The sequence below is a fragment of the Lonchura striata genome, chromosome 6 (assembly GCF_046129695.1).
Source record: "Lonchura striata isolate bLonStr1 chromosome 6, bLonStr1.mat, whole genome shotgun sequence".
In the NCBI taxonomy this organism is placed as follows: Eukaryota; Metazoa; Chordata; class Aves; order Passeriformes; family Estrildidae; genus Lonchura; species Lonchura striata.
In genome coordinates, this window is record NC_134608.1 from 26785338 (window position 1) to 26813255 (window position 27918).

At 34.9% G+C, this 27918-nt stretch overlaps 1 protein-coding gene across 1 annotated transcript in view; it reads right to left on the reverse strand.

Annotated features, from left to right (window-relative positions):
* Positions 1 to 27918, reverse strand: part of ARHGAP5 (Rho GTPase activating protein 5) — a 43775-nt gene that overhangs the window by 6229 nt on the left and 9628 nt on the right. Inside the window, exons 3-7 of the mRNA XM_021542660.3 lie at positions 22795 to 26694; positions 13263 to 13410; positions 3010 to 3087; positions 1931 to 2062; positions 174 to 279 (exon numbers count right to left, since the gene is read on the reverse strand). Coding sequence (XP_021398335.1) covers positions 174 to 279; positions 1931 to 2062; positions 3010 to 3087; positions 13263 to 13410; positions 22795 to 26517 — 4187 coding nt within the window. The 5' untranslated portion in view covers positions 26518 to 26694. The remainder of the gene's footprint in view (positions 1 to 173; positions 280 to 1930; positions 2063 to 3009; positions 3088 to 13262; positions 13411 to 22794; positions 26695 to 27918) is intronic.

Consider the following 27918-nt stretch of genomic DNA (forward strand, 5'->3'; position numbering starts at 1 on the left):
CCAGATAAATATATGTCAAAGATACGTGAGAAACAAACCTATAAGGCTTTATTAATCAACTGTAACTCTTAATTTCTTTTTCCACATTTTCAATTCTAGGAGAAAATTAACTGTTAAAAACACAACCTTTTTTGCAACTGTTACAACTTAAACAAAATTGAAAAATACTAAACCTGTTTAGATGTGTTATTATGTATCTGAAGACATCATAGTTCACTGGGTGGAATTTCTTCACAATCTCTTTTAACTCGTGTAGCCGTTCTGTCTTATCCATGATTTCTATAGAAATAAGTGACATTTTCTGACACATCTAGAAAGACATACTGAATAAAGTGTTGCTAAGTCTTTTTCCTAGTATAATGGTACAAGTAACCCACAGAGTAATATCAAGTGAGAAAATATTTAATAAAATTACTATATCCATAGAGTAACTTTTTATTATAGAGTTTGTCCTGGTTACTCTAAGCACACTAAATACACCCACTGCAAGTTTAACTAATCACAAAACTATTTTCCTGAATTTAAGCAAATTATTTATCTTTGTTCAGCAAATAATTACTTGACTAGCTTACTGCTGGCTTGTAGAATAACAGTATGACAGGGTCATTTCTTGTTAGAGTTCCCTCTGCTTGCAAAACTTTATGACAGAAAGACATTCACATGAGCTTCTTAAACTTCACAGTTATTCAAATAATTTAAAAATTACAAATAGGGCTGCTGCAGCTATTTTAAATATACTGCCTAAAGAAGATCAGGGATTCTTCACAGGCCCAAAGGACATTACTCATACTTCAAACATGAAATAACCAACATGTAGGAAAAAAAATGAAATAAAGCAACAATTTTATTAAAAAAAATCAGCAACTAATGCTGTGGATCCATACATTCTGCAGAATATGCTTCTAATCAATGATGATTCATATAAAAAGGAATTTAAGTTCCCCTCTATTACTTGACTGCTTTGATAAAAATAACTTTGATCTACCCTAATGCCATAGAAAAAAATGTTAAATACAGTCCAGTATATCCCAAATATAAATTTAGAGTAGTATCAGCAGTGTTTTAAAACAGTAATTACACTTATATTCTAAGCTATTTTATGTTTTGCTTGGATTTTAACTGTTATACTTGTAAGAAAAATAAAGCCAAACTACACTAAATGAGTAATATGCCTGAAAAGCACAGCAGAAATACCAAATATAGGTATATACCGATATCATCAGAAAATACAAAATTTCTAATGGGCTACAACATGTTAATCAAGTCCAGGCCCAAGCTTTAGGCTTACACCAATGCTTCCATGTTTTGAACAAAACATATTTTGGAAGACAGTATATGACAGTCACATTCTGTAAAAAAGCGTGGAGGTCATTTTGTGGAACAGCTTGCTACCAATACGAGACACTAATTTCAAAGACAGGAATACTATGAAACATCTGAAAAATGTCTGTAAGGCAAAGGCAAACAAAACTAAGCATCTTATAAGAGATCCAAAAGAATTTGAAAAAAAATCTAAGTGAATTATAGAATTACCATAATAGATGTGCCTTATTTTTACAGTCTACTTTGAATGTAAGAATTCATAAATACAAGGGGTTTTTCCCATTAATAACTGTAAAGCTGCTCCAAGAGCTTTCATCATTTTTATCACTTAACAAGAAATGGAACAAAATAGGTATTTCCCAATTAAATTTTCTAGGAAAAAGAAGAAATAAGATATTAACACTTACTTTGAAAAATAAATGTATTACATTCATCTCATCATATATAGTTCTTCTAATTTTAAAGAATATTAAAAATACGTGTGTCTAAGTAATTTAAAAACAATATTCAGTGCAGATAGTCCTTTCAACTGACAATGAAGTAATAATTGCAATAAGGGCAAAGGAAATAACACAATTAAATCCAGAAAAGGTTGTTAATCACTTACTTGATGTTTCTAACAATTCTTGATGCAAAGAGTAAGGAACTAATGGATCTGGCAGATCTGCAAAAAAAGCTTTCAGAGCCCCAGCCACAGCATTCACTGTTACTCCCATTGATTCTAGACTGATATTATGATCTGCAAAATAAAATTTTTTAAAAAGCAGTGTAAGTAAAACCTACTGTTATCGTTCCTTATAATAGTTTATGAAGACAAGATTTTATTCAAAACATTGAAAGCTAAAACTTTGCTAAATTATTATTAAATAATGCAGGAAAAGGTGAACCTATTGACAAGCTGCTATCACACCAACCTACAAAAAATCAAATATAAGAAAATCTGTCAGTATTACAAAACAGCAGAAGATCAGAAAACCAAAGCTGTCTAATTCTCCAGGAAGACTTGAACGATTTTGTATTCGTCATTAACTGATTAATCAATTTTGCTCAGTAAGGAGTTACAAATTCTATTTCTCAAAATGCTGCTAAACAGCAAAGCAAAGCATAAAGAAAAAGAACATTTATTTTCTTTAATATCTAGGAGATGTTTTAATATTTTTCACAGACGCAACTTCATGATTAACATTCAAGAATTTTTAATAAATATTTACATTATAAAACATAAACATAAAGTGAACAGCCTAAACTTCCAATCACATTTCATGATACTCTACAATGACAAAGGCTGTGTTAGAAATTATCCAGACCTAACTGTTAATGCATATTATTCAAGAGAGCTTTCACTAAAGAATTGCTGTTTGTGGGGCATAAGAAGCAGAAGTAAATGCCTTAATGCCTACTGTTAACACAAGGAGCAGCTAAGACTGCACTTAAAACTCTTCCAAAACCTCTAATATCACTTAGATAACATTTTCAAAGCATTTAAGCCCTCTGCAACAAGATTCCCTCTCCATCCTTGGAGCTTCACTGGTAATAACCTGGACTATACCAATACAACCCACCAGACCATTAAGGACACAATGCTATGGAAGGTGGCTTGAAAGTGCAATCCTTTTAGATTGCAGTGATAAACCCAGGGAGTATTCATGTTCTGTTTTAGCTTTAAATAATAAAATCTCTGATTACCTTGATCAAACTGTTTTTGAATGTTGTCTTGATCTGTTTTATTCCCACTAACACGGTACAGGCCTTCAGTACATAATCCTTAGAAGAGGAGGAAAAATAAATATTAAAAAGCAAGTTTACATACAATAAAGCAAAGCAGAACCAATTATAACTACTAATTCAGAAATCAAAGTAGGAATACATTTCTTAAATGCCTAAAAATGTTAACAAATTAACCATTACAGCAATACACTACTACCAAAACACAAAATGTCAACTGTCTATTGAGTCCATCATGCCATTTAACATGAATCAGAGGAAATTATATTGTAGGATAACAAGACTGTTGCAGATATTTGTTGAATAATGTACCCAAAATTATTCTCTTACTTATCTCTAGTAGACTGTTGTTATTTGCACCATTTTTTTTAATAATCGAAAACCAAAATTCTGTGGTACCCACAACATTTATGTTTTTAAAAACTGTCTTCACAGTTTGGGCTTAACAATTTATTAACAAGCAACAACACATTAAAAATACTCTGCGGGGAAAAATCATGCATTTTTAACTGAACACTGATCTTTTAATCTCATGGTGTAACACACTCCTGTGTATAACAAGAACTTAATCTTCCAATATGCTTTCCCTTTTACCATTTATATTTTATAAACTTCAAAACCATTTCTCCTCACTTCTTACCTAAGGTAAATTATCACATCATTTACAAGTCTTTCTTTAAGGGGTGGGGGAAAAGGAGAAAGATGTTAGAAAGCAGAGGTTCCCCAATCTTCTCATTATTACTTTGTTTTAAGACACACTACATTGTCATCATAATTCCATCAGCCTTTCAAGGTAAACATTGAACAGTACACCTTAATTATGCACACACACACACTCCACTCCAGTGATTATGCTTCCTACCACATTGCTATCTTTTTTTGCCCACAGGTACTCACTGAATAAAGAGTCTATCCTGATAATCACACCATTACCCAAGACAGTTTTCTTTTTTAATTTAGAACATATTAAGCAATATAAACAATTTATAGTTCCTTAAATCTTCAAGTTATCTTTATGCGTGCAAAATTATCTATATACTAGATCTCCGTAACACTACATGGGTTTATTAAAAATTCACAGGTTTCACAGCTTTATGAAATCTCTTGGCCTTCTGCCATCATAGGCCAATAACTGAATGCATTTTAGATCTTCAGATCAATACTTAACTGTTCTGTCATACTACAATCCACCAAATGTGCCCTTTAAGTTACCAAGAAACATTACCCATTAGGAATCCTATGACAATGTTCAAAGTACAAAAATCACTTGAATGGTTCATACAGCTATTTTTAACAATTTCATATTACTCTTCTAACTCATTATTTCCTTCTTAATGTCTCAACAACTCAACATGTCTCTTCACCGGCTGCATCAGAGCTTATTTAGTAAGCATTTCTTCAATAAACTTTCATGTCCATCATTTAGCTTTCCAATTCCATAGCTAAGAGTTTTCCTCTTGTAAATATACACCTGAACTGTCCTTTCAAAAAACCTGAGCCTTGTTCACTGATATCCTTGAACACCACTAAAAGGTAGAATTTGGTGACACAGAACCAAAACTGGTTTCAATCATTCAGTGACTTCCACATCTTGAAAGGAGTTTCAAACCTGCCTTCAAAAAAATGTCCCAAAAGTGTTACATGTGATCACAGTCAGAAATACTTGACACTCCTCTTCCAGAAGCTGTAAATAAATACAAAAACCACTGGTAGATAAGAGCAAGCTATGATCAAGATTCTCTTTGTCTAGTATGAAAGAATACTCTGTTGGAGACCCTACAGGTCCAGGATAGTCTTAGTTTTCTCCAATTACTATTCAGTGTCCTTCTCCACAAAGAAAAGCAATAGCACATAATAAAAAGTTATTATTTTCCAATGCTTTCCAATTCTGAGAAAGGCTGAAAAAAATTGCAAGCAGTATCGAAACTGTGTGTATAGCATAGTATTATGAAATAGCATGATTTTTCTTCCTCCAGAACTTACCCTCTTTTTTTTTCTTGCTTGATAGCAAGTAGAGAGTTTAAGTTTTCAGAGAGCTGTCTATGATGATTTCAAAGCCTCTTCCCAAGTGACAACAGCTATACTAACATTTAGACTGCTGAAAAGTCATAGAGTGTCTGCTAACAACACCCACAGCCAGGCTCCACTATCAAGTTCTGTCTGTGTTTCTGAATACATGCCACAGTCACAGCAAGTCCATCTCTCCCAGTTCAATTCCTTCCTCTACAGTGGCCAATGAAACTATTCAGGACTAATTCTCCACTACAATAGCTGAGACTATCATTCCCACACTTACCTTTGTAAATTTGGTGATCTGTGTATTTGTCTAATTTTATTCCATGGAGTCATCTGGTCTACCTCTTTTCAACTCCTATGCTACAACACAAGACTAAAGGAATTGCCAATTTACTGATCCAAAGCAGTAATTTCTATGTACACCTAGAATGTATATAATTACTGAGCAAAGAAGCCAAAGTCTAAGTAAGAATCTCACACTAATTTTACTTACATAAAACAAATGTGTCCTTATCAACACTGACATCAATTCACACACTGAAAACCAGAACCAAATATAAGTGTTTTACTGCATCATGTAATAAAATAAGTTATAGCCTATTGAAATGTCCAACAAACAATAAGCAGTACTTTTAGAAAGACCTTGACAATAGGAAACTCTACAAAGCTGAATTAAACTTTCCATAATTTAGGCAAACTGATTATTAAACAAGGTCTCAGTCATTTTATGAAGTGCCACTCAAGCCCATATTTTATGGCCTGCACATTTCTAAAAAAGAATACAAGACTACAATTAATATGGGACTATGAACATGCCTAGGAGAAGGCAGGACCATTCTTTGCTTCATTAAAAATGGGTGACAACTGAAGCATTGTAGTTTTCCAGGCACATACGGTTTGGTCACATTGGGTCTGGAGAATGCTGAGGGAATAAGGGGAGCAGCATAACTATCATACATACCCGGCACCTTGGGCCTACCTGCATTGTTTAGGAATTCTTTATACAATTCCCATGATGTTTCCTTTGAAGAGATACCTCATTAGCAATATAACTCAAATGCACAACATGTGTTTTATGAGTATTTCAAAACATATTTGTTTACAGTTTTCAGTGATTCTCTCACACTACTAAATTAATGCATGTGCTCCTCTGGTAGTCAGTCTTCCATTAGGAGAAATAACTGATGCCTGTGTTACCCTCTTGAGTTTGTTTCCTCTCTGCTGATTAATTCCAAAGTTATAAACACAGACTGGTGTACAGTCTCCTAACTACTGAAACCTATTCTATGCCAATTTTGAAGTGATCACAGAAGGAATTCTCAGGAGATCATCCAGTGCAACCTTCTGCTCAAGTAACAGTCAACACTGAAATCAGATTTGGATGCTCATCTAAACTTCCCTTTAATATCTCCAATTTTCCCCACAATCTCTCAGGGTAACCTGAACCAGTGTTTTAATAACCTTCTGAGCAAAAGTATTCCCTTTCTTTCTAATTGAACCTCCTGTTAATGGCATTGTACTTCATTACTTTAGCCTGGCTGCACCTTATCAGTAATCTCCTCATAGGTATGGGAAGCCTCTTCTGGGTACCTCCTCAGCCTCTCTCTCCAAGCTGAATAAACCCACATATTAGAACTCCAGGCCCTGACCCTCTTTTGCTAGACTCAAGTATGTCAACATCTTTCTTGCAGTATTTCAGATGATGTCTAATGAGTGTAGAGCAAAAATTACTAGCCACTTCTGCTGCTGTACTGCCTGCCCCTTCTATTGGGAAAATCCAATACAGAAGGCATGACCAGCCTATTCTCCACCAGGACCACAAGATCCTTTTCATTAGCACTGATATGGACCCAGTCAAGTGCTCAGCATGTACTACTGCAGTGGGTTAGTCCTTGCAATTCTAGCTGAATGGCCTGGCATTTGTCCTTGCTGAATTCCTTCCGGTTCCTATTATCCCACTCCTCCAGTTTGTCTATGTTCCCTTCAGTAGAAGCCCTGGTCTTAAACACATTAACGACACCACCCACTCTGGAATCACTCACTAACCAGATGAGGGTACAAAATGTGTTGTAGAGCTATTCAAACCAGAATCACGAGTAAAAAACATGGCCTGTGTGCGTTTTTTGCTAAACATAAAGCTTCATGGGCAGTTGAGTAAACTTAACTGAACAATGTGACTGAAAACAATGGTCTCACTCCCCACCTCACAAATCACTGCTTCTGTCCTTCCCTTGCTCCTGCTCCCTGCCTTGCACTTTTTTTGACACATATTTGACTCTTAACTTACCAGCTGTAATACCACACAGCAGCACATTTACCAATGTTGCTGATACAGGTTTTCAGAAAAGTGAACTCCACTGATTCAGAGGCATCCGACGAGTGCCCAAAATAAAAAGTGACAGAAACTCATACAGCAGGCCAAGGGGGTGTCTGGTTCTGTTTACTCTGTCCAACACAACAGGTTTCTAAAACTCTCCAGCTCTCCCAAGCCCCTCATATAAAAGGGGAGGTAATCAATCTAGAATTTGTGGATTTTCAAGCCACTAGGAATGTATTCAATGATGTACATTACTTTTTTACCACAACAAGCACTGCTGACTAATTTTCTTTGCCTATTTCTACCAAATCTCATTCTCTGGAGACAAACTTTGCCTTAGCTATACTGTCAGAGTAAAAATCTAGCCTCACAGCATATTTAGCATAAAAGATAATCGTGTAAGCTAGGTTTGAAGGAAATTCAAATAAGGCAATATTCTTTTACTTGAATTACTTCCAAAACTGTAAATTTCCCAGCATTACAAAAATGGTCTCAATATCAAATGCAGTAATTATTGTACATATACCAATTACACAATTTTTAATTCCTCTTACACCTCTCCATAAGAACCACATGAGACACCAACATTTAGCTCTGTCAAATTCCTTCCTCGGTCTTTATTCCATTCCTTGTCTCACAAACTGAGTAACTAAATTATTAAAACACAAATTATTATAATAAGGTTCTCTTTGCTAAATTATTTAATGTACAATTAAAACTATTAATGTTATCAGTTTTCTATGAAGTATGGAATCTAAAATTCATAATTTGGTCAATGAAGTACATGGATAGCAATATTATAAAAAAATTTAAAACATTTGAAAGCTCAGAGGAGAAAAAGGCCATTAAAATACTGATATTAAAGTTGAATATCATTATGTACTCAACAGCAAAACTGCTAGTATTTGTAATGTTAATTTGATGTCTCCTTCCTTGGTAAAACAGAATGAAATGTAATCTATACCAAACTTTTCACCAATGCATGAAGGAATACAAAAAGTAAACACAAAATGCAAACAATTACTAAAATATATTAAAAAAAATCTCATATGCTAATAGTATCAGCATAAGTCATCTTGCCTGAATTATTTTAAGTTTGGGAAAACTTAAAAATCAACAAAAATAGGTGCTGACTACTACACAAATAGTCCATGGAGCAGTTCATCACTAAATCTGAGGCGTGTGTAACAGCATAAAAACGCTACCAACGAAACACTCAAGCTACAAAGCTGGTATAAATATGTACACTTTCCACACTTACAGTTTGACAGTCAATATTTTCCACTATACTGCAAGACAAAATTTAAACCATATCAATACTTTGTTGAAGACATTAAATTACCCTTCAGAAATCTGTTCCTCCCTGTCAGAGTACTGAATATCTACCTTATTCTCCTCATAACTATAACTCTTAGATAAATACAGAACTCAAGCAATTCATACAGCATACTTCAAAAAGTATCTCAATTCTGCTACTTGTATTTTGAAAAAATGAGTTGTACTAGAAAGGTAATGGTCTACATTGGATTTTCTTATTTAAAAATAGCAGGTAATCTTTTTTTCTAGCATATCTTAGCATAGCACCATTACTTGTATACAAAAATAACCCCTACAATTTTCTTAAAAATCAAAACTCTAATTTCCCTGCTAAATACATTTCCATGAACCTAGTTTACAAAAAACCAATACACTTTAAAAGTTCATTTCAAATTATGCAACAAAATTAAGTTATTTCAAGTCCATCAGGAGAAAGAAAAAAACCAGGCCAGAACAACTGTATCATCAAAATACTCTTTTGGAAGCCCATAAACAAAAATAGCTACCACTGACAGTCAACTGAAATAGCTGCCCGCACGGGCAAGTTACAATCCGATTTCCAAAGGATGTGACAGAGGTAAAAGCACACAAATATACATGTCACTAGTGACAGGGAAGTGCTCATACTGTCTGTAAAAGGTTACAGATAAAACCACAATACCTTTACCAAAAATCAGATTTTTGGAAAACATTATATATTTATACCAAGATGTTTAGTGGAAAACTTGGTAATTCACCACTGGCAAGTTACTTACCTGAAAGGAAAAAAAAAAATCTTTTGATCATCTTGTTCAGTGAACTAAGAAAGAGCTCTGACAACCAACCAAAATATTACTCATCCTGCTATAATTACAATGAATTCAAAAATTAAAGGCTTGGATAGAAAAAAGTCTTTCTTATAATCGTAGACAATGTAGAAACACAGAAGCAAAGGTTGTTTACAATATTTACAAATCTTTCCTCCTTTCTTATCCAGAAGTGACAGTAGTATAAAATTTAAGATGTTCTCACATGGTATTGTGATTTGTTTTTAATCAATAGGTTCCAACAAAACCAAGTATTATGTGCTATTGCTGCTTCATACTCTCAGTACCAGTGACAGTGCAGGCAGCTGTGAAATGGAGGTTGTAATACATTTACAGCTTCCCAGCTTCAGATCTACTCAGATATTAACCTGAGTTAATTGCCCCCCATCTTCTGCTTCCAGTGCTATCAAAAAAGATTACAAGGGGATTTGAGCTCTGTTTCAAGAACTAAGTGATTGGCTCCATAAAGCTAAACCAGTTTGGGTTAAAGCTTTTTGCTGAAAAATACTGAAGAGGAGCGCAGAGACCATAACCTTTAGCTATAGGCACAGACTTAGGATCCCTTATCTTTACCAGATCACCCTTGACCTTGACAGGAACAATATGGCTTCTTCAGAAGAAAAAGAATCTGTTGATTTATAAAAGGCTAGAAATTTAAGCTCCTGAATTTTCTTTGGTTTTTACAAACTGTCCCTCTTCTACTGATAGACATTTTTTTTTTTGTGAGGATATTCCAGAACATTATGATAAAACAAAAATCTGATGGTATTTTCTGCATGTGCTCAATTCTTTAAGGTTTATGGTGGAGCAAGAAACTTCAAAGACACTTTAAGGTACTATCTACTATATCCAGGCATCTGAAACAGAGAAAACAGTTTTTCACACCATATACTTTCTAGCCTCAGTCAAAATTTAGATGAGAGGGTACAAAGCATTGCCTTGTATAATTTCATGAGACAGAAAGAGAAAACATGAAAAATTAAGATTAGCCCTTTAAATCGAGATTAATCACAAATCCAGCCACAATCCAAATTACAAAGGAGGGAACTGAACACCATGAAAGTACCTGAAGAGGAAATGCTAAACAATTATAGCCTCTGTAAGAGAAATATACAGAGTAGCTGAGTTGGAAAAGACTGCACTTCTTGATTAAGAAGACAATGATAATAAACACTGGTATTCAGTTCAGTTCAAACTGACAGCAGACTGACTTGTTATGAGACAGATGAGTACTGAATGACTCCCCAGGGCCAAGCAGCTTTATCATACAGGAATAGTACCATTCTGAACTCCAGCCTGGAGCCAACAGGTCCTGACTTGCCTTGTGCAGACTGAATGTCCAAAACTGTTTTTGTGGAATTTTCTCAGCCCTAAAGTCAATGATGTGAGTCCATCTCAGTACAGGATTTGAAGGCAATGCAAGTGAACATTCTTTTCTTTTGAAGGCAACAAATATATTCTATCAGAACCCTGCTTGAAACTCAAATACCTACAGCATATTAATTCAATATAAATATAATACACATTGGAAATAAAAATACCACAGCCAAGTATGGAAGCCGAAAACAACACCAAAGATACTTAGAGAGAATCCAGAGTAGGAGAAAGAAAACTAATACAGATCAAAAGCAGAGGTTTTGTTCTAAGTGCTTAACAAAACTAGGAAGACAACTAGCATCTTCACAGTCATGAACTATACAGATGGCTCACATTCATGGCCAGAATTAAAATTCTCCAGGTGTACAGTAGCATTCCAGGATGAACTAACATATACGTACCTAACAGAAAAGTTGTGCCTTCTGAGTCACCCCTTTTGAGGTGACCCTACATTTTAAACACATAGCAGCGTAACCCAACATCTTATTTTCCCAAGACAGGTCATGAGAAAAGATGTGCAAACCTTTAGGCTGGCTGCATGGTTTGATGATTACAAGGAAAAAAGACAACAAATAATGTTCCCACACTACTATAGTTCTCTCTCTCACCCCACAAGCTAGTGAAAATCCTTTGGGAAAAATATTTTTTTTGAAAGTTCAGCACAAAGATTACAATACTTTTAAGCAAGTAAAACTTCTAGAACTGGACATATAAATTCGTTGTTTGAAAGTATTCTTAAAAAGTAGAACATACTCAAATTAAGTTATTGCTAGATTCCACAGACTCCTGAAATTGGTCTTCAATACCAGTCAATATCTGTTTTATATATAGCTATGCATAGTAGCTGTAGGTAGTCACTTTTAAAGAAAACCGGTGACAGTGACTCACCTATAAATGATGCTGGTTTGTTTTGGGTTGGGGTTTTTTTTTGCTACAGAAAACAGCAAACACAACATATATCTATTAAACTGCCTACACCACTCTATCACTCCTTGACCTTCTTCCTCCTTTCCCATTTTTAACTGGGTGAGGTGGACAAAGCAAAAGCAATAGGACAGAAAAATACAGCTCTTACCTTTCTTTAATCTGTAGAAAGTAAGGGTTAAAGACAGATCTGCACTAATATCTCTAACTCCAAAATATCGATGCCTGAGATTTCACCTAATTTCTGTATTGCAATAATGCAGCATGTAAGTCTTCAAAAACAGCTATGAGGCTTACCACCTCTGGTAGTTATTTTGGAAGCACTATTCTTACAGATGGCAGCAAAACTGAATTTTACTATAAGAAAGAAAACCCATTAGCTTTATTCTTGCTAAAACTGCTACTCTCATCTAACAGCCAAAATTTTCTTAGATATCTAAGCAAATTTAGAAAAAAAGATGCTGTATTACTTTGCACTAAACAATATTCCCTTTGCAGACATACATCAAAAGATGGTCCTGAACATGTTTCAGTTCAGTCACACCCTTACTTGAAATACAGCAATACAGCATTTATAAAACTTCAGATCAAGTAGGATCTACACACTAGGTGAAAACTAGTGCTCACAATCTTTAAAACAAACCAAAAAAATCCCAAAAAAAACCCAAACAAAACCCAATCACAGATCACTCCCAAACCTCAAATTCCCACTCTTAACCGTAGTCTTCTGTTTAACCAGCAAAATCATCCTACTTGCCTCATGGTCACACAGTAAATAGGCTGAAAGCAGGGACAAACACACAACCAGAAAGCCAGGGAGAAAGGAGAGAGAAAACCAAACTGTGAAATTTCACTTTAGTGTAAACATCTGTATATATGTTAATATTTTACATTAAACTGGGATATTATATCTTCAATAGATTAACATTTTTCATGGAGAATTACACAGGATTTAGAAAATAAGTTTCTGTCTCTGCAACAAGTTAAAATGCAAAACTAGGTTTACTTTCAAAATCAAAAAAGCAAGCAGACTAATCATACCAAAATCAGAAGCCATTTCAAGCACCTGTTTTCTATAATTAGAAAAAGTGGATTTCAGAGCTTTTCAATACATAAAATAAAACACAGTGGCAACAGTGAGACATGTAAGACTGGACTGCCATTGGGTTAAAAGTCACTCGGCACTAGATAGTGATGTAATTTTTTTTAATTACAGGGAACATGTTAAACCTCAGACATTTGTCAAAAGGTAATTATTTGTATAAATAAAGTAAAAAAACCATCATCACATATTAAGCATAAAATTTAGAAAACACATTCTACTTTTTAAATGCACCTAGCCCATAATTATTTATTTCTAGGATAAAATTCTAAAAGTACTTTAAAACAGAAAATGAGAGGTTTTACTCATTATGCAAAATGGGAAAGTCCTTCCTCTAACAGTCCTCCTATCTTACCTGTATCTTCAATGAATTGCACACATTTTTCAACAAACAGAGGTATTGGTTTCTCAGGTGTAACCAAATCCTGTAGGGGCATCCCAAAGTAATTACTTTCCCAGTTTCTACGGATTGGAGGATTGAATGTCTTAGTTTTCTTTTTCGGCTACAACAAAACAGAGTTATTTAAGTAATAGTCAAGCAACATTTTAACCAACTCATATTTCAATCATTCAGTAAATACAACTGTATCATACATCTATCAGACATTAAAATTCCTCTACAGCAAAAATAAATATTAAATGTAAATAAAAATAAAAATTAAATGTACTTTTAAAATTACAAAGTACGTGACTATAAAGTAATTATATATTAGATAAAAAGCACTCAACTTCTATAAGTTTTGATCCTTGTTGTATTACATTAGGAACAGGATTAACCAATATATCAGTAACTGAAAGACCACAAGAACAAAGTAAAAACACCATTTGTTTAGAGTGCTGTGACTTGTGTAGAGTCTTTCAGCACTGCTCACACCAACCACATCTGAACCACACCTCCTTAGAAATTGTCAGGATAAAACTCTGGTGTGTATCACCAAAACAAAGTTGGTGTCTTCTGCATATACTTAAAGATACTAAATGATCTTTATATTGCAACTATACAAGAAACATGATGATGGAGAATAACTAACAAGCAATCAAGTCTTAAAAGTTGCAGGCACTCATACTAAGTATGAATGCTTTGTTACAGGCACAGGATTTTAGCCAGAAAGAGGTTTGCATACAATCAATCTAAGATGGTACATTTGATATGGAATTTTCCTGGTTTTATTTTTTTTTCCACTGAGAAAAAATTTTATCAGTGGAACTGATAAACCAGCCCTGGATGATTACAAGAATTGTATTGTATCAGATACCATAATTCATCTCTGAATACTGATGAAAATACAAATTACACTAAAAGTATTTCTTTAGGTAGCATCCAGTTCAGATGAGCAACAGCTGGAAGGGCCAAGCTGAAGCTAAACAATGCATAAAACTCAGTGAAAACATCTTTGTCAAATGTTAAATGAAAGATCATTTTAGATACATATATTAAGGCAGTAAAGAAAGGAAAAAGAATCAATTTTTTTTCCCCAAGGTGTTCAGTGCCCATCTCCACCATCACAAAATAAATGAAGCAAGATATACTCAAGACTGTATATTTAAGATCAACATGATAGAAAAAGGCTCTGTGTGTCTCTTGGAAAGCAGTCAGATAAAAGGAGTAATAAACTATGTCTCTACAGAAATTTTAAGAAAATTACCAATATTATCTGTGTAAAATGCCTGGAAATTGTATGAAATATCAGACACAGCTACAAAATCAGAGTGAAGAATGCTCTTTTCTAATAATTGTCCTGCTTTTAGAAGACAGGTTGCAAGGGACTGCCATATCAGATTTGATATTATGCACACAGAAATGCAGAAAGGTTCCTTAGATGAACTCTACCTGTAAACAGTTTAATCCCCAACTTGGAAAGTGAAAATTTTTTCTAAAGAACTTAACAAAGCATAAAGAATGAAAGAATAAAGAGAAAAGGGAAAGAGAAAACCCCAACCCTGAAGTCCTTTGCACACTGGTCTAAAAGCAGAGTAGAAGAGATGACACTGCAAGACTATTTCATAAACATTAAACTACAATTTCACAAGGCAGCTACAATAATAAGTTTATAATCTATTTCTCATTATGTATAATTATGAATTTTGTATCTCTCCTGTATAAAATTTATTAAAATACCTCTCTCATGATTTTCCTTTCTTTTAGGGTGTCTGAGGGCATAAACTCTCCACTGACAGCATAAATCAAGTTCTCCCACAAACAACTCTACACGATCTTTACCAAAAATACTTCTGTAAACTAAAAATAAAATTTTGAGGCTTTAAGAAAAAACAACATGCTATTTCCTCATTTTAGACTTCCATACTTTCCTGAAGTCTAGATTTCTTAAGTGGAGAACTTGTTCTGAACAAAAAGGTGTTCTGTGCAAAAGACCTGGTTTTGCCAAAAGACCAACTGACTTTGGGGAAAAACACATGGGTCTTATTTCTAATGAAAGTAAGACTCAGTGAAAGCTTTTCTTTAATCCCTGTTCCCCACTCTGAAAAAACAGCATTTTTTCTGATCCATCAGACATAAAATGGAACTTTTAGATTTGCTAGTCAAGACAATGACTACCATCATTCTTTCTGCGTAAAATTAACTTTTAAAACATCTCTAATGAAACAATGAACTGTTAAACATGAAATTATTAATTTAGTTAAACAGCACCTGAGTAAGGTGAACCATTTTAAAATTCCTAGATTTTGGCAGAGGTATTTTTAGTTCTATCATTCTCCCCCAATACACCTAACATCCCACAATGTAGCAGACACGTCATACTGCATGCAGCAAGTACCAATCTAGGCACAGCCAAAATCAATTTTGTATGCCTCTCCTACATCATCATAAAAATGGACTAATAGGCACCAAGTTAAAGAAGACAAGAACCAGCACAAAAGTTTTGTTACTTAAGCCTAGCAAAAAGCTCATTGTTCACTGTTTTCATGTTAGTAATTAAAACACAAGACCAAGACCATAAAATTGAAATCCTTAGTTTTCCTAGAGATCTGTGGGGCTTTGTATAATTGATTGCTGCACTTATGTTGAGCTTTCAGCATGGGTTTCATCACTTGTTTCTTGCCAAAGACAACTGCTCTTCATACCGTAGCAGAGGTTAAAGCCAAACCTCCACCTGATTCTTATATATTTTGGCAGGAAAGCATTTTAACTGTGAGAATTCCAAACTTGCCTTGCATTGCATGTACTGGCAATATTGCTTTATTTTGCAGTACTTCAATCACCAAAATACATGTTGCAAAAGACTAGCTAAAGTCCCCTTAACATAAGACAAGGCAAACACAAAAGCATATACTCTAGCATGGTAATGCAAGTTTTGATTTCAAAACCAGAAATATTTTACAAAGAACATTTAAAGATATAGATGTAAGGAGTACTGGAGCTTAACCCTCTTGACTACAGGTACTAGGGCCAGCTAAGCAGTACTTCTCATCTAGAGAGAAACTAGGCTAAGACTTCAGCCAGATATGAGTCTTGAGAGTACAATGTACTTAAATATAAACTTTTTAAAATCTAGAAAACTAAAAATTGCCAAAATCTTATCAAGGCCCTTTATGGATGGGCTGCTTACTTTAGCAAGCCTTCTGTTCAAGACAGGCTTTTTTTTCTCATTCCCACCCCATCAGAACTACCATTAATTATTTATTTATTAAAGAAGAAATGCAGCTGCTTCTTTACCTCGAAAATACTTCACTACTACTTTTGATGCAAAGGAAATTTTCTGCCTGCTTCATATCCAGTCAGCTCTAGGGTCATGGAGGGCAAAGTCAATATTTTCAGGACTAGTAAAATACTTCGTAATACCACACACCGTGAACAGCATTCATTTTATAGTCTTCATAAAACTATTTGTAATCTCTAATTCATAGCTAGCTCTCCAAAAACTGTATGATATATGAATAATGCAGATGGTCATTGTCCCTAACATACTCTTCCTTCACTTCATACCTACTGCCATTTTAGAATTCCAGTTTAAAGGCTTAAGAAGGCTCTAAATATGCATATTAAGAATGTTAAATTTGAACAGACAAAATCTGAAAGTACAGATTCTGATATTTCCGATATTCCTCAGGAGAAAAAAAATTTCACCACACATTCCAGTTTGAAGTAGACAGTATTTTACTAAATTAACCACTGAATTTACACAAGAACAGCTGAATAAAAATTTAAGCTGATCTCCCACTGCTCACATGTTTACCATAGTCTTACTAAAACTGAGATCAACATACATGGGTTCTACAGTTCCTCTCACTATTTCCATAATAGATTTAACATAAAACTTCATACAGTTTCGACACTATAATGGCAGAAAGTAAATTTAATCATAGAAAAATAGATGGCAAATGCACTGCTTCATCCTCTAAAAAGCCAAAACAAATATGTGAGAATTCATCAAGATGCTAGTGGATTTTTCTTGCTAAAATACTGAGAAAAGTTTTCAGAATAATTTAAAGTAAAAAGCATCTTACAATCATCTTGGTATAAAGGAAAATGGAAACGAGTAATTCACAAACTTCTTTGGAAGCAACGAGTGTTGTCTGCAAACAGGATTACAAGGCAGAATGTTTTAAAACACTGTTTTTCAGATTTAATTTAGCAATACAGATGGAAATTCCATTCATACAAAAAAAAAAAAAAATCAAACCTTGAACAGTCAAACTATTGACCATTGTCCAAAGAACCTAAATAGTGAAATTTTTTTTAGATTTCAACAATGGCATGCCAAAGAATTATCACTAAACTGTTAATTTACTATACAGTTTACAATATCTCTCTTGTTAGGATTTATTTTCAGAAATTCAAGATAAGGCTCTGACTTCCCAGTTGCAAAAATTCATTCAGGATATTTGCTGTTCTTGATATTATGGAGAATAAAAACCTAAACAATTATACTCTCTTTATAAGAGGTGAAAAAATACATCCTAAATCAGACATTGAGCACATCTCAAAGAGCTCTAAAGTAGATGGGTAAAGTTTTAATACTCATCAATTCCATTGTAAAAACAAATAAGGTTATTAATTGTCACTATATGGAATAGCTACTATTTCCACATAGGCAGGCTTTCTGCAGAAGAAGGAATTACTAAATTATGACAAGGGTCAAAAATAACTTGCTATTATTTAATAATAATAATAATAACACTAATAATAATTCTTCAATTGACAAATAGTTTTTTAAAATATTTACACTGGGCTTGTTTACACAGTGAGACAATGGAAAGCCAAGGACTACTGTGATTTAGTGCTGTTTTACTGTGATAAAATGCATCAGTTGCAGCTTTAAGGTTATTGAAGCAGTTCATCCTATCTAAGATATTAGAAGGCTTCCTTCAGCAAGATCCTTTTCCTCTAGGAATCTTCATGCCCTTTCCTGACCTGAAATTTTCTGCAGTTTCTGTAATTTTGTATTTTCAAATTCATTAAGTTAAACTGAAAACAAAAATAATTTACGATACATCTGGCAAGCCTGCTGCTTTTCATGTGTACGAACACCAATAATGCTTACAATAGACCTTAACGTTAAAAATTCTAATCAAGAAAATCATCCAATTGTAATTCACACTTCCAGTTTTTGATAAAAATACACAGATGAATGAGCATACAACTCAGCTGGAGAGGACTAACTCAGCAGAGAAGAAACAGCTGAGGCAAAGCTACATTTTAGTATTTTCGGGCATGCTTAGTTCCTTTGTAAGTTTGTGAACACCATGAAGGAAATAAATAATCAAACATAAAAAACATGCCAATATAGGGGAGAATTCACTCTGCAAAATCCATTGTTTTGCTTTTTTGTTTAACAGCAGAAAGGACAAGATACTTTTTTCCTCAGAAAAACTTTACAGAAGAAATTCTGTAGGTGAAGAAAAAAGCCACTAGTTTAACAAATATTAGCACACAACATGCACTTCAAATACTGAACAACCTGCACTTGAAATATTTCAAGCTCAGAGTACACACACAACTACACATGAACCTGGCTAAAAAGTCCTGTGATTCAAGCCAGTCTGATTGCTTTCTTCTCCTCTTCCTTACTGCTCTTCATATCTATCCCCACCAGAAAAAGTTCAAAGGTTCACTTGTTAACAGCACATGCAAGGTCATATCATAAATTTTCTCAGAACATTTAGACATGTGCTAATAAAATTAAAATAGGATAAAGGTGGGTGTATCACAAATTTTATTATACTGATTCAGCTTTTTCTACTTTTTCTTTTCTAGAAGCAAAGACAGAACCATCATCTGTTGGTTTTACCAATCTAGACTTTAGTAAGGCACCTGGTGATGGCAACTACAGCGACAACTGGAGAAACAGAAAAAAGATTATATTCAGAAACAAAAAGAACAAAGTTGTAGAGTAATGGAAAAATCCTTCATTGGAATGCACTAATAAAAGTTATGTGCTGTAATGTACAGGTACTATACATGTGTGAATGTACAATAAACAACCTGTACTGTGTAGTATGGAGTCATTACCTGAAAGTATCTAGGACAACAGCAGGCCAAAGGTACCTAAAGTGACAGCAACTGCAACTAAGCAAAGGTTGGGTGCAATCACGCAATTGTGTTGGGTAGCAATTTCTAGCAGACATCAGCAAACATTAAGATTACATGATGCACTGTTAATGACATTCCTTGCAATACTATGCAGTTTCAGTCATCCTCATTCAAAAACAGGTTCAGAGGAAAATTCAAATTTTTTTTTTAAATCTTCTAAAACTCAAGCCAAGAAGTAGCCATGTTCTCTTCACTAGTTAGGAGGTGACTGGCCAGAAAAAGAAACCTTTCAGAGAAAGGATACAATAAGGAAGGGTGAAAACTAGGAATTGCACCCAGGAATTGGAAGATTCTTCACCAATACAGAGGAAATAGAAGCTGTGGATGAGTTTTTCATAGTAAGAATGAGGACATAAAAGTCTTCAGAGGAATTATTTCTGTGATAATTGGAAGAAGAGCTTAAGGATGATGCTCTTCCAGTTCTGACTACCAGTATACTGCAACAAGATCTAAGAACACTAGCACAGTGTTATGGACAAAAACAATGGGCAAATAATTCAGACGAAAGCACACTTGCTTAAGTGGTCTGAGTTTTAAATTGTTTCTTTGGGCAATAACAAACATTACATGACTTTGCAAGTAATGTTACCTGCTTGCCACAGGTTTGTCATTGCTATACTCTCCACAGTAAAACATTTTAATTTACACTTCCAAATAGCAACAAGTAGCACAATTCTGAGTATTTACTTCTGCCTTTAATAACATGTGTCCACAATAGATTTTTAAATTTTGATACATATATGTTAGCCAAACTAACACATATGTAGCCTACTCTACTGTTTGTCAAATCTCGCTTCCTTCTTCCTACTCGCCCAACTTGTGCCTTTTTCCCTTTAATTTTTTTACCTGAACCCTACAATCACTTTATATCCATTCTCTGCCTCCCTATATCTGTCCTAGAGCCTTTTTTAAATGTGATTTTATCCTGAGCTGGGACACTGGACCTGAAAGGATCAGGACAAAATGAGTATCCTTCAGCACAGTCATCTCTCCTGCAACACCTTACAAAAAACTCACCCAGAAACACCACATCTCAAACCAACAAAAATGCAAGGAGTATCAAGAATGTTACATCCTACTTGGGCTTAAAAAAAAAAAAAAAAGTCTTGGAAAAAGACAATTAGGAGTTCAGACTTTAAAATCCAAGTTTCTCCACACAAATTCATTTTGTTAATAAGATTTCTGTATTTCAGAATCAATATAATTAAACCAAGAATAGTTACACATGTATCCTATTTTCCCTTTACATAAAGCTGAACAACTCAGAAAAAGTATCAGTAAGAGATTTAAGAAATAGCCAGAAAAAGGTACACAAGTTCTATTTACCTCTTTCACATTCAAGGGGTCACAATTCTCAAAAAAACCCAGCACATAGTCTGTAAATAGTAGTGCACTAACATCTCTCCCATGGACCAAATAACAAGGACCATATAATTAGAATAATTTTTGCATTTCTGTAATAAATGACTACTAGCTACTCATCCAAAACAACAAATGAAAACATGCAGAAAAAATTTCAAAACTTAAACTGCATCTCTTCTGAAGTAAAATTAACTGTTAAAAATCCCAAAGAAACAGATAATGAACTAGAATGACTCATTTGAACTGCAACTACTATCACTTAACTTCATTCAAGTCAACAAACAGAGAAGGCACTACTTATCAAAAGCACTGAGCACTCAAGATATTTTGAAAACTTGCAAACATTTGAGCCATCAAGTTAAATTTGTTTTCTCAATTACAATAATTTCCACTATTATTAAGTTTTTACCAATTTAATAGCAGCGGCTTTGCTACTTTTGAGTAAAATACAGTGCCCTCCCTTAGGAAAAAAAAAAACACATAACCAACAAATCACCAACCAACCAAAACTTAAAACAATTCTACTCTTCAAGAAACTTATCCACTACAAAAATTAAAACAGCCTGGAACTTGGAACTCAAGCTTCTCAACAGGCCAAAACTAGAAGTGGAGCCTTTGTTAGAGCTATCAGGGGATTTCAGGAAGAAAAGACCCCCCCACTATAGTAATCTACTCAGTTTAGCACATAAATATATTCAACTCAGAGTAACTTGCTCTCAACTCAACACAGCTGCAACAGTAGGAAGATTATGCAACTACATTTTGATTTCTATGTAGAAAGATTATTTCAAGCAAAAGGAGTCCAGAAGCTGGACTCAATGATTTTTATGGATTCCTTTCAACTTTGGATATTATAAGTGATTCTATGAAAAGTATATAAATAATTTTTTTTTAAATCTAAGTTTCTCCAAAATATTAACTTTGAAGTATTTTTAACCATGATTTTATACCCACAAGACATCATTATCCATGCATATGAGTAAGCCTTGAGAAAATTTAGTGGTCTTTAAATAAGTCATGTGTAATTCAAATCACAGCTGCATACCAGCAAGAATTTTATCTATTAGTTAAATTTAACTATGCTCTACTTTAACAAAACTTATTTCTGCTGTTCAGATACCATCAGATTTAAGCTAAAAAAATGACATTTTAAAAATGCTACAAAAGATAATATTAAAAAGGTCAGATTATTTTGAGACAAGAAAGAAAATATCTAACTGATCAGGAACACTCCTGATTTCATGTCTAACACAATGATTGCTAGCCTAAAATTAAAATCTAAGCTATAAAGAATGTACATCTAGAACCCACACCACAAAGCCAGTAAAAAAAATAAGTAACTCTCAGGCATGAAGATGAAACATTTTTCAAGTGAACTGCAATATTATTATTTTCCCTTCATTTCCCTGTTTTGTTCCCTTTATTCTGCCTTTATAGAGAGCTATAAAGGCAGCACAACTTTCATCTTGACTACGTGTTTGCCCACACAAGGAAAATGCAGCAGTCAGTAGAACTACTATATGAAGTTTTTTCTTATGCACTTGTTCTAGAGTTCCAGGAAGACAACTAAGAATTAAAATCACTCCTTTCATTCACCAGCCCTAAACCTTATTCCAATAGCAAAAACGGCAACAACTGAAAGAACCAGTTCTACTCAAGAACTCACAAAGCAGCTTTTTCCTTAAAAAAATATCACCTTACTCAAACGGAAGGAAGCCTCCACATGTAAGCAGAGATGAAAATAACTGACATATATTGAATAGAGGATAAGACAGACAAACCGTATCATCCCCTAAGGTTTGCTAGTACAAGCAACTTACTAGGGACTTAAGACAAAAAAATCAAACAAATATAGTTTGAAAATTTTAAAGCACCTGTTTCAAAAGACGGTGCAACTCCTGCATTATCTTGTCACTTCCCATTCTACAATGCCCCAGAAATTGTAAATAAAATTTAAAATTCATTTACTTACCTTCTTATCTTCTTTTACTTTGTGGGGTTTCTTTTTCCCTTTTTTCTCATCCAATTCTTGGTCCGATGTAATAGCAGGATTATCTATGCCACCCTTCCATGTTTCAACAGGGGAAAGAAGTGGGTCTTCTTCACTTCCACGATGCCTTCCTTTTTTTTTACCTTTACAGGTGGTAAAAGCCTCATCATCACTTGCATCCGAATGTGTTCTCCTATAGTAAGACTTGGCTTTGCTGAACAGTGTCTTAGATTTGTACTTGTATTTTGAAGGTCTTCTTTCCCCATGACTTTTGGATACTCTGTCAGAAAATCCATTTTCTTCCTCACCTTGGGTACTTATAACAATTGAGTTTCCAACTTTAATAATACGATTCTGACTATCCTCTGGAACTGCATAGATGTCATCTGCAAAGCCTTTATGTTTGTAAATCGTGTCAATAGGTTCAGCATAGTTGTCAGATGGGTCTATATCTTCTGGTGGTGCTGCAGGCACTCGAGAAGGCTGTTTCCTGGGGTTTTTGCCAATACCTGCCTCAATTGTTTTCAGGAGGTTAGGATCCAGTTTTTTCACATTTGTTCTTGGAACAAGCGGTTTCGGTTTTATTGGAGGAGGCACTTTATGGTTGCGTTCATGGTCATGACAATTGATTGGTGTACTGTGAACAGGATACTCATTTCCTTCCAAATCCAGTCGGCACTTTGAACGATCGCTAGGTGCTGGAAGTAACCTTACATCATCACCAATTGGACTGTAAGGTGGTGGCCCTTCAGCATCATCCTCTGAATCTGGGTAATTATAGTCAAGGGAACCTCCTCTTGGAGATCTTGGAAAAACATCTTCACTTGTATGCGTTGATTCCCTTGTGCTGTCTGACATGTAAGAACTTTCAATCATGTTTTTCTTCTCTAATACATCACTGAAGAACAATGTGAAAACCTCAGTTTGACGATGATATTGAGATAATGAATATAAAGCTGTAAACTTAGCAGTAATTTCTGTTGCTATGTGTTCTCCTTCAGTCATGAGTTCCTTGATTGCTTCATTCTCAAAGAAGTCTGCTTGGCTATCAGTAACAGCCACCAACTGGACAGGAATAGTATCCTGAACTTCAGAAAGAAATGCCCGAAGCATTCCCATGGATGCCTTTCGCTTTGCAGAATAGACAAGTATATATCCATGAACAAGTTCATCTTTCCTTACACCAATTGAAGAATGATATGATAATATAGTTATCTGTATTCGACGTCTCTTTTCACCTATTATTTTATCAAGCATTAAAGAATTACTCTGGCCAGCCTGAGCAGCACTACAGGAGTGAGAATCGAGGAAAGGTGAAAGAATAAGATCCACACTGAACGGATCACCACACATGGCACACATGACAATCCTTAAGTCAGCTTCTGACAGATCTTTAATGGTGGGAACTGGATTTACAACATCAAAATTGTGTTTAACTGCTTCCAGTACTCCCCTCAGAGCTTGTTTTATTTGGGCCTCATTAAACTTGCGTGGGTATGTACCAGCAGGCACATCTACAAAAGGACACTGTAACTTGTTAGCCAGTTGCTGTCCCTGATGTCTCAGAATAGGTAGATTCTTGCTAACACTGTCCCTCTGGTTAGCCAATATTAATGTAAATGAAAGATTAGCCATATACTTGTCTCTCCTTATCTGAGATGCTTCAGCCCTTATTTTTGCAATGCAGTCCCCAATAAAAGTCAGCGATTCAATAGAGTTAAACACGCAGAAACAACCATGCGGTTTGAAGGCTGAGGTCCACAACTGAGTCAGCAAGTAAGGGGATTTGGCATCAACTGGCCTAAGATCTAGTTCATATATTTTTCCATCTAATGCATATTCATCATCAGTGGATTGTGTTCTAATTTCATTTGCCAATTCTTGTGCAAGGCCATCTTTGCCCAAAATGAAAAGATTGATTTTATCAATATTGGCACTATCATGGTATAAATTTGAGCGTCCGTGGTCTTGTTGCAGAAGACTGTTGGCAAGTAACTCTTCTACTTTTATGTCCATGCAGTTTTGGCCACTGAGACAAGTTTCTTTAGTTGGGTGATAAACAAATCCTATATGCTTGAGCAGAAGAGATTCTCTATCAGGTGCAAGTTTCTGTAAAGCTTTGTATCGAGGTTCTCCACTCAGAACTGCATGAATTTCACTCATTTTATCTGTACTTGGTGTTGCATTAAGATCCAGATCATAAAATAACTCTGAATGTTCAAAAAGCATTTCCTGAAACTCCTCTTTGGCTTTTTCAACAATCTCCCTCTGATGCCTAGCATACACTTCCTTGCTATCTGCATCAGTGATGTATTTGAATGCTTCGTCCTCCACCACAAAACATATAACTTCTTCCCATGGCTGTCCGGGTGAAATTAATTGGATTTTCTCAAGAGTTTTTTTGAATTTCTCTTTCATTTCAACTCTCCTTTTTTCTGATATAAGATGTTGCACATGGTTTTGATAAACTTTTTCTGCCTCTAGGGTATTGAGAAGGTCAAATGGAATCCTTCTGTCATTCACTTTATCTATGTGGTCAGTTTCATCCCAGGGTGTTTTTTCAAGCACTACAAAACAGGACTGGAAGTCAGGCCTTTTCTCCATTACCTTCAAGGCTTCTGACCAGCTCAAAAGTTCAATCTCCTCAAGATTTGACAGAAGAGTATTAAGAGCTCTTGGCAATGCATTAATGTATTCTTCTTTCCTCTTTCTAATATGCTCCTGTTTAAGTTGCTCTATGTGTTTTGAAAATGTATTTTTGGCCTTTTTTGTTCCTTCCAAATTTATGTACTCTTCATAATCAGGGTGGTTTTTCAGTTTGTTACTAACAGTTTTCCAAGTCGCATGATAGTCTCTCACAGTTTGGACAAGTTTTTCAAACTTATCTGTTGCCGTAACAACTAACTGTCTTTGAGTTTTATAGGCATCCAGATAAGGGATTATTTTAGGTTTACCACGAGTTTTATCCATCATTTGTACCAGTGCAGTAAAACATGTTTCAACATTGACATTGAATCTCGCTGATGTTTCCACGACCACAAGGTTCTTCTTATTTGAAGCAAAGGCCTGAACCTCTCGCAGATAATGATCCACACATTCATCACATTTTGTTGCTGCTATTATTATAGGTTTTTTAGATTTTGAGAGCTGGATATAAAGATTATTCACAAATTTAAGTTGATCATCAAATTTCCTATTGCATCCTTGGCTTACATCAATGCACAATAAAAACCCATCTATGTTTAATTTCCCTTCAGGCATTTGTTTTTGCTCAAAGTCTTGCTCCAAGCCTAGCTGATCTGTGCAAATGTACATTAGTTTTTCTGCGGACTGCAGTTTGGAGGCAGCTGCACGTTTTATGTACGGTTGTAAATTCGTACTCCGATGAGGCAAGAAAGTCTGATCGTCAATGAATTCAGTCTGCTCAATTACATGAATTCTGCACTCAATTCCATCCTCACCACTTTGTGCTACGTCACCCCAGTACAAAAAGTGATCATTGTTAACAACTCTTCCTCCAAAGTCAATTGTGCTAAGCACAGAGGTATGCTCAGGATAATATTCATCTGCTTTTGAACGAACGAATCTATTGCACAAACATGACTTTCCGACTCCACAATTACCTTTATCCTTTTCAGTTCCAGACAGTCCAACAACACTAACAGCATAAGATGGGGGGCGTGGCTCTTTGTTTTTTGCCATCATAACTTTCCTCTCATCCTTTTGCAATTATCAAGGTAACTGTATGTGGTTTTCATTCTGGAAAAGGTTCCTACAAATTTGAATTGTATATCCAGGGTTCCAGAAATCGCCTTCAGTCGTTCCTGCTTCAGCTTGTAATTAAGAGAACCTCAGATAACCTGGACAAAGAGCATCATCTTCCTAAAAAAAAATACAGAGGGGAAAAAAATCAAGATTGCAGATATGTATTTGTAATATTCATGAGGGAAAAGATTTTAAGAAACATTTGTGCTTGATCACCCTGATTTTCTGTGTATATGGAAATTCTACAACTACTTTGAATGAGACCATAAATTCATGATTCAGTAATGCTAATGCTATTTATACTACAGATTTTAAAATAAACAGGTTTTAGGCACAGTTTAATAGTAGTTTGTCAGCTGTTTTGATAGCTGAGCAGCATACTTCTTAAAAAAAGAAAACCCAGACCCAACTCCCAAATTATTGTTCTCCTTCTTAGCTCACAAATACTGGGCACTAAAAAGCAAAAAAACATCATAAAAACTCTAAACCCAACCCAATATTCATGCACTTCTATTCACACTCAAATATTCAGCAGATTATCATGATCACCTGCAAGAATAGCATTACTTTTGTGTGCATTTGTAGGTTTGAGTTTAGGATGCAGTAAAGAAAATTTCAAAACAAGTAGCTGTAAAAGCAGGCAGTTGGCCACATGCCTCAGGTGCTACCTATCTCCAGAAGCAGACTACTTGATTTGTATACTAACAGCAAACTGCTTTTAAGGAAATGCTTTAAACATGAATTCTACAGAAAAACACAAATATCATACAAATACTAAGAGTAGGACTTATGTATAGATTTTAAGACTACAATGTTGTTTCATTCCTCTGTCTCTATGAAATAAACTTTTATTAACTGAAAACAAAAACTACTATATTTACATTCAGTTTCACAGAATTACTACAAGGTTCCAATGGCTTTATTGAAGCTGTCATCAAGTATATCAATTGCCACTAACTCTCAGTTATTAATCAGAAGACTTTCCTTGTATGCATACCGCAAATGGAAATGCTTTTGCTGTTTTGAATCATTTACGTTATGAGGAAGACAGAAAAAACTGAATACCCAAATGGCTAGTCCCAGCAGATGGTGACAAGTGGCATGAAATCTACTTGGGAACCAGTAATCAGCATGTACTCTGCAGACCAGTACTGGGTCCAATACTGTTCAGTATCTTCATTAATAACTTGGATGATGGGGGAGGATGTATGCTCAGCAAGTTTGCTGATGACAAAATTAAGAGGAGCAAAGGATACAGTCCTGCCTGCAGGGAGTAATAAGCCCATGTACCACTATAGGCTGGAGCCAGCCACTTGAAGAGCAGCTGTCCAGAGGGTGACC